Below are 8,111 nucleotides of genomic sequence, written 5' to 3' on the forward strand. Positions count from 1 at the left end.
TCTTTATGAAAATGAATCTAGGGGCTGGAGAGATGGCTCAGAGGTTAAGAGCATCGACTGTTCTTCCAAAGGTCCTGAGTTCAATTCCCAGCAACCATATGATGGCTCACACCATCTGTAATGAGATCTGGTGTCCTCTCCTGGTCTGTAGGCAGAAAAATGCATATATAATAAGCAAATAAAGTCTTTAAAAAATGAATCTAGGAACAGAGGCCACCGCTCGCTGCTTACCATGATGTCCAGCGACGTGTCTCTAGGAGCAAGCTGCACACCCTGTGTCCTGGCTTGTTGAGTCTCTGGAAGCTGTCTTGCAGCTGTGGAGATAATTCCACAATGAAGTTAGAACTAACCACGGCCTTCTGCTGAACCCGGCCCAGGGACTTAAAGGCTAGGCTGTCGCTGTTGGGAGCATCAGGACCTGCCACCTGCCACCCCAGCGGGGTGCACATCTCCTGAGCTAAGCTCTCAGGAGTTAAGTGTGAAGCCTGAAGCATCCCCCTGAGTGTCAGCACGGTAGCCTGGCGCCATGCTCTCCCCATGGAGGCTGTAGCCCATACAGCAGAGACTGGTAGAACTCCAGGAGGCTGGCCAGATGGCCTTGCCACTTGTGTGTGGTGAGTTGGGGGACTTGAAGGGAAAGAGAGCCACAGTCCTGCCACACCCTCAAGACTCTGGTGACTGGTGACTCTTCATGCTGGTTCTGCCGTGTGTGCCCTCCCTCCATAGAGGATGGCTGGTGTCTTCCTTCCTTCTTTCCTTCCCCCTCCCTCTTCCTTCCTTCCTTCCTTCCTTCCTTCCTTCCTTCCTTCCTTCCTTCCTTCCTTCCTTCCTTTCTTTCTTTCTTTCTTTCTTTCTTTCTTTCTTTCTTTCTTTCTTCCAAGACAGGGTCTTTATGTAGCCTTGGCTGTCCTTGAACTCACTAGATTGACCAAGGTGGCCTTGAACTCAGAGATCTGCCTGTCTCCGGCCCCTAAATCCTGAGGTCAACGGTGTGCCTGGTTCATTCTGAGAAACAGACGCAGAAATTCCTGTCTGCTGTTTGACAGAGCCGCTTTACACACAGCGTGTTTGAGGACTGAGGAAAATGGGGGCTCACTGCAGCAACGCTGTTTCTGGACGCCAGGTCACAAGCGCATTCCCAGAACCCTGAACTTGGCTTCAAGAGGACCCCTGCATCCCTCAGGAAAGCGGCCTCTTACAGGAGAGTCTCTGCTGGGAGGCCTCTAATGAAACCCCTTTGGGTGACATCCAAGAAATGCCTGCCTCGACCAGCACTTGACCCTGTAATGCTATCGATGTGGCATCCCCTGGGGCCTGAAAACTTTCTTCTCCCACTGAACCACTGAATCACTGCTATAGTGAGGGCTCAGGTAAGCTGTTGGCCTGAAGTCTACTTCCTGAGTGTCTCTTGGGGTTACAGATGAGAAATCCAGCCGCTAACCGGATCCCATGAGTGTTGCCTGAGGCTGTTCCAGCGGACCTGGTAACTGTGGTGCAAACACAAGAGGACGGATAAATAAATGCAATAAACTGAAGGAGGAGGGTGTGTTAGACCCTCCTGAACACACAGCATAGAGGTCCCTGGCAGCCACTCAAATGTGACATTCGGTTAAGACAGCATCTCATGACCTTGGCCATGAGGAGGCTGCGCTGGTTCACTGACGTCTGTCCAGACAGACCCTGGAGCTCTCCTGAAGACAACTGGCCATGGGTCTCAGGAGCTCCAGCCTGGCAAAGGGTGGGTACCCCTCACATTCTCCTCTCCAGAGCCCCCTCCCACACAGCTGCAGCTTCCCTGAGAAAGCTTTCCTGGCATCCCCATCGTTGACTTCCTCCGGCTCCTTGATCCCCTCTCTTCGCTCTCACCATCCACTCTACAGAGAGGCCAGACCCTCAGGGACACCAGGACCCCGGGAAGCCCCTCCTCACTACAAAATTGTGATTTTGCAGATTTGCAAAAGCTCGGTGACTCCGAGCTGCTCCTATGTGGAGGGGACATGTGGTCCTGAGAAACCGCCTCCAGAGTAGACGATTTCCATAATTACGCTCCCCAGACCCTTCCCACCACGTTCAGCTGACAGCTCTTTCGGCCCTGCCAAATGGCCTTGCTCTGGCTCCCCCTTATAGCCCACACCCCCCACTCTGTTTCTTCAAACATACAAATACTCACACTTCACAATAAGTAAATGGTTTTCTTAAAAAAAAAAAAACCCTCCTCCTTTCTTTTTCATGAAGCAGATGGCGGGTCTCAGGAACTTGGTGGGAATTAGGCTTTCTGATTTTCTAATAATTTTCAGCATCTCGCACAAAAAGCACAAGCTCATTTTCATTCTGATGTTAAGTACCATATGGCCCATCATCCGTGGAACGTGGCAGCTTCATAACCAGAGTAATGTGGAAGGGAGGAGCTTCCTTACGAGGCCAGTGTGAATGAGCCAATCGGACTCGAGGGCGACTGCCATTTGATAATAATATTGTATATGGCAGAGGCCTAATTATCCCTCTTTTATGGTATGTGTTAATTTTCTCTGCCAGTTTCCCTAATTACAACTGCCACCCAAAAGACGACTCTTTGTAAATACTCCGTAAACATTTGAAAAGACAGTGTGTGCACGGATAAAGCCGTGCCCGGGTTGCGGAGCTGTCGAGAAGATTAGCTGACATTTCATGTGTTTGTCAATTGCTCAAGCAGCCAAGAAGGACTTGTTACTGTATGGAAAGAGCCCTTCCTTTCCCATGACATCATGGGCGTCCTGTATATTCTGGGACCACTGTTTTGAGGGACAGTTTTGGGGTTTTTTTTTGTTTTTTTTTTTTTATGGTTGCCTTTTGTTACTCTGAAGTGAACTGTCCTGCGAATTCTGGCAAACGTATATGCCAGCATTATTCAGACCCAGATATAAGAGTGTCTCTATTGTCAAGCAAGTTCCCTTGGTGCCCCTTCTCTGCCAGCTGGTCCCCAGCTTTCCACTGCTCTCTTCCCTGGACTTGGGGATGGTTTTGCTTGCTCTCAAACTCCACACGCACTGAGTCATAAAGCACGCCTTCCTTCCGCTGTGACTGCCATTTTGACGTTTTGCTCCCTTCCCAGTACACTCGAATCGGACATTATCCTTTCTTTTAAGCGGACATTTATAAACACAGCTTCGTCGGGTGCACTTCTGGTAAGATGAACGCTGACCCAGCACGACAATCTTATTGTTATGTGCAACGAGAAACTTTCATTGTTCATAGGACAGCGGGGAAAGGCAAGATACCACACACTCAAGTAAACTTTAGCTATTGTTTAACAATATAAATTAGAAGTATGTATCAGGGGCAAAGATCAGCGCAAAAACCCCACCCTCAGCTGGTTTTGTTGAGTGTTTTACATGTGCATTTGTCTAGCTTTGTGTGCTTCTTGATCTCCCCTGGCGTGGCTAACACCTCAAGGTGGCTTGGGTGGGGATGCCTAGGCTGAAGGTATATCTGGGGTTAAAGCCAGAGTTTCAAGTCAGGCACCGTGGGACTGGCTGGTGGCCCCAGCTAGTTGGGAGATTGTTTTACAATAGACCAGGCAATGGAACAAGAACCTGTTTCAAAACCGAACACTTATGTCAGAAGACTGGTGTGAATGGCGCTTGTAATCTCACCGCTAGGATGGCTAAGGCAGGGGGATGAGGAACTCAAGTCAGGAAGACCCTGTCTCAAAACAAATGAATGAAAACCAACAAACCAAAGGCTGCAAATTTCTTTCAGTTCTATTTCCAAAGTTATTAATTCAGCATTCAAAAGCCAGGGGAACCAATACCGGCAGACCAAGCAGTCTGTTTCCTTAAATGCCCACAGCCACAGGGTGCTTTAGACTGGCCACACCAGCTGTGGAAATCATCGGGTTGTTTTTTTTTTTTTTTCTGCACCCCCGCACTGCACCTGGCACCAAGCACTCGGCTTGGTTTACGATAAATCACACAACACTGCCGGGTTTGCTCCAATGGATATGAGCAACGTCCTTCTGGTCTGCCTAATTCCCTTTCCTCCTTATAACGACCTTGTAAAGTTGGTCCTCTAATTCACACACACACACACACACACACACACACACACACACACACACACACACACACACACACACACACACCGAAAGATGAAGTCAGAGGCTTTCTTGAGGCTGCCACGCTAGCCGGGGGGTCAAAGCTGGAACTGCCCCCTTTCTTTTACAGTAAAAGCTTAGGGAATCAGGTGATGTCCCCTTCTCTAGCAAAGTCAGCTATCAGGTCTTATTGGTCCGTTTTCCCTCTTCTAACAAAGAAAGATGGGAGTTTTGATTTGCATGTGGACCGAGGCTTGGGTTTCAGCACCTAGCCCTTTCATTTCACATCAGAGTCTTCGCTTGGGACCCAGGAAACCAGCGAGAGCGTAGGCTTTTTCCACAGTGAGGACACCCACTCACGAACCCAGATCGCCTCCCTGCGGACTCGTGCCCACACTACCCGGATCTCACTTCCTCTCTTCGGTTTGCCGTTTATTTTCAGTCAGCGGCGGACCGGGAATTGTTGGGCGTAGAGCGCCACCATGTGGCCAAAGTCGTGCACCCAGGCAGATCCTTAAGAGGGATGCGGGGTGTGAGGTTGGCTCCCCCTACACAGCCTTGATCACCAACCTAAACTGGGGCTAGTATCTTCTCCAGGCCACTGTCCTTTAACTGCAGTGCTACACACAGAAACAGGCTTGAGAGGTGGTTATAAATCTAAATGTACCGTGACATGCAGGGGCTCATTTAAGACCAACTTCAGCTTCCTTTAAGTTTAATTGAATCTGATTCACTTGATAAAGTAAAAGCCACCTGCAAAACAGATAACCCAACTGTCACGTTGCAGACAACTGACTGTCGCTTAGATACGGGTGCTTTGAAAGCCCGGAAAATGTTAGCCGCAATACTGACCATTCCCACTGTGCCCCAGCCGCTGCCGTGAGGACCCAGGCACCATCCAGACATGATTCTGCATCAGGAGCTGGGGGCCCGGAGCAGCCCTCCGCAGACACGTGACTTTGGAGAGCCCACTTTCACCACAAGTTGGTACTCTGTCTTCCTGAAAGTGGTTTTCTTAGTTGGTTCTTCCTTCAGCGATGCTTAGAACATTCTTGGAAGTTTTATTTCACTACTGTTTAAGTGTGTGGCAAAAATTAATAGCCTAGGCGGTAATTAATCCTGCTTCATTATAGCCAGTTAATGATATGGACAGGCCTTGCACTTAGACAAGTAATGATCACTTAATCATCACCTTAATGCTCTAAGTTAGAAGTGTTAAACCACATACGTGAGGTGCACTGTCTTTCAAAGCGCCGTTACAGCACAGGAAGTCTGGGTCCAGCCTGGGTCTGACGTCAGGCTGAAGATGATGATGATGTCAATGATGATAGTGAGGCAGGATGGTGGCACACACCTTTAATCTTGGGACGTGGGAAACGGAGGCAAGACCTCTGAATTTTAGGCCAACCCAGCCTACATACTGAGTTCTAGACCTGTCAGAGCTACATAAGGAAACTGTCTTTAAAATGGGGGAGAGGGGCTGGAAAGAGGGTTCCACTCGCTGTTCTCCCAGAGGACCCAGGTTTTATTCCCAGTGGCTATATCAGGTGTCTCACAACTACTTATATCTTCAGGTCCAGGGGACCCGGTGTCCTCTGCCTCCCTGGGCACCTGCACATTCATGGCATACATAAGCTCATGTATCTATAAATGAACATGTATAAATGAATGCATTTTTATTTTATTTTATTCTATTTTATTTTATTTTGAGACAGTGGTTTTCCTTGTAGCCCTGGGTGTCCTGGAACTCACTCTGTAGACTAGGTTGGCCTTGAACTTGGAGATCTTCCTGCCTCTGCCTCCCAAGTGCTGGGATTAAACGCATTGCCATCACTGCCAAGTATGAATACATATTTTTAATTAAAAAATAAAATAATAATAACAGAGCTAAGCATAATGATAATCTAAGCATTTAGGATGTAGTAATAATGATGATGATAAAACATAATTATACTAGATTCACATTTGAGACATATGTGTCCTCAAGATCCCCCCCACCCCCATGCTAACTGGTTGCTGCTCATACATCCAGCTTACATCCATCTCGTTCTGCTCCAGGGTTCCCCTGCACTCAGTGTTTGACATCTCGGCTTGTTCTGTAATATCTCATGAATGAACTGAAGCCCTGAGCCCCCTCAAACGAGCCAAACCTCCTCCAGCATGATACAGCCTTGGCCTGAATCCCTCTCTAGCCCCCAAACCCTTCACAAGCTGTTGCCTCTTGCTGTCCGCCGATCTTAGTGCCTACACTTCACTCTGCTTATTCAGATGAGCTGCAGATCAACCCACCCACGATTTGTCATTAGCGTGGTTCCAAGCACCGAGGACAGAGAGGACTCCGAGAGAAACGGGGAGTGTCTGTGTGAGTGAGCATCCATCCACTCAGGTTAGGTCCCGGTGAATACAACCAAGAGGTCCTCTGCTGGCGGGATGGAGTGCCTGCTGGGAGTGCCTGCGAGCTGACTGTAGAGCTGGAGAGAAACTTGGCAAGGCCCGCAAAATCTTTCCCCGCTAGCCTCTTCTCCCTAAGAAAGACGTTCCTGTGACAAAACTCGGGTGACATCAAGGACCTTCTGCAGAGCTTGCTGCCATCCTTCTGGCACTTCACACTTCAATGCAATCTTGTCATCAATGTCCGTCCCGCCCACAGAATTAAAGCCAGGCAGGCCTCTATTCATATTATAATCCCAGACGCAGGATAGAGCGCTGCTCAGTATTCTGGGCCAAATGACAAATAAATCGACAAAGACACAATGCCCTTTGCCCCACCCAAGAGAATATCCATCATATGCTGGCATCTTGTGTGGCATGAGATCTATTCAGTGTCAACTCTGGCAGGAGGCAGATAGCCACTGGGGAAGCAGGCTAAACCACACACACACACACACACACACACACACACACACACACACACGGATCACAGAGAGATCCAGCCCAGGGGTTCCTGGCCATATCTGGCAATGTCTTTGGGTGAACACCATGATCCCAGGAGGAGAAAGATCAAACAGGATGGAGAAACTGAGGAGGCCAGGTCAAGCAGGAGCAGACAGGAGGCCGGAGAATGCCTCCTGAGGATGGACAGTTCAGACTGATTATCACAACATCCTGGAGACTTGTTACCTCTTCCTCCAGCTCCTGCAACTTCTCAGGAGGCTGCCTCACCTCCTCCTTCCCACCTCAGCCCCAGCCCATGGTCGATGCTTTATCTCCATATGATCAACTCTTTCAACTTCACCTCCTTTCCATGGCTGCCTGTTAGAAAACCCCGCCTTTCCATCAGGAGCATCTCTTGGTTGTGCACTTCTTCCCCACACTTCTGATGGGCTGTTCTTTGAATGCTTGTTCCCCGACACAACATGCCCCTCTGGAACTGTCTGCTGGAGCCTAAATCCATCTTTCAGGACTCCAGGCACCCACAGAACCTCTCCCTCCCCAAGCCTAGGCGACATAAACTCTCTATATTTATAAATTTCCTGTGCAGGTAGAGACCCTGGATGAAGCAACAGGATCTTGACTGTTTAACCCAGGTTCATGCTGATCTCTCCTTTGGATTGCCAGCTACTGAAGAAAAGGAACTGTCTTTATTCTACATAATGGCTGCTTAATAAAGACCCCATGGAAGGCCCACCACTCTTCTTCTTCGCAGAATGGAACCACCATATTCATCTACTTGGGGATTCTGTATAGCTGGAGTCCTCCTGAAACTGGAAGCCATCTGGCAAGACAGAATCGACTCGTAACATAGGGTAGGAGGCAAAGGGATCTGGGAATAGCAGCTCTGCCAAAATGAGCTTGTCACTGAGCTATCAGAATCAAGTGTCAGTAGTGATCAAGTCGAGTTCATAAGGACTAGACTACCTTGTGGTCCTGAATAGGTACAGTTGAAAATGAATGGCCTCCCAAAGATGCTCACCCAACCCCAGAACCTGTGAGCATGACCCTGCCTGGCAAAAGAGATTCTGATATTTTATTAAATTAAAGACCTTGAGATGAATCAAGTATCCTGAATTACCCAAATAGGAGAGACTGATATTATTGC

The 8,111-nt window shown here is 48.7% G+C and overlaps 1 protein-coding gene across 1 annotated transcript in view; it reads right to left on the reverse strand.

The window, feature by feature from the left end:
• Positions 1-249, reverse strand: part of LOC142835620 (guanylate cyclase soluble subunit beta-2-like) — a 55,767-nt gene extending 55,518 nt beyond the window's left edge. The window contains exon 1 of the mRNA XM_075949230.1: positions 232-249. Within this exon, the coding sequence (XP_075805345.1) occupies positions 232-234 (3 nt within the window). The 5' untranslated portion in view covers positions 235-249. The remainder of the gene's footprint in view (positions 1-231) is intronic.
• Positions 250-8,111: the final 7,862 nt, after the last annotated feature.

This window comes from Microtus pennsylvanicus, chromosome 15, assembly GCF_037038515.1.
Source record: "Microtus pennsylvanicus isolate mMicPen1 chromosome 15, mMicPen1.hap1, whole genome shotgun sequence".
Lineage (NCBI taxonomy): Eukaryota > Metazoa > Chordata > Mammalia > Rodentia > Cricetidae > Microtus > Microtus pennsylvanicus.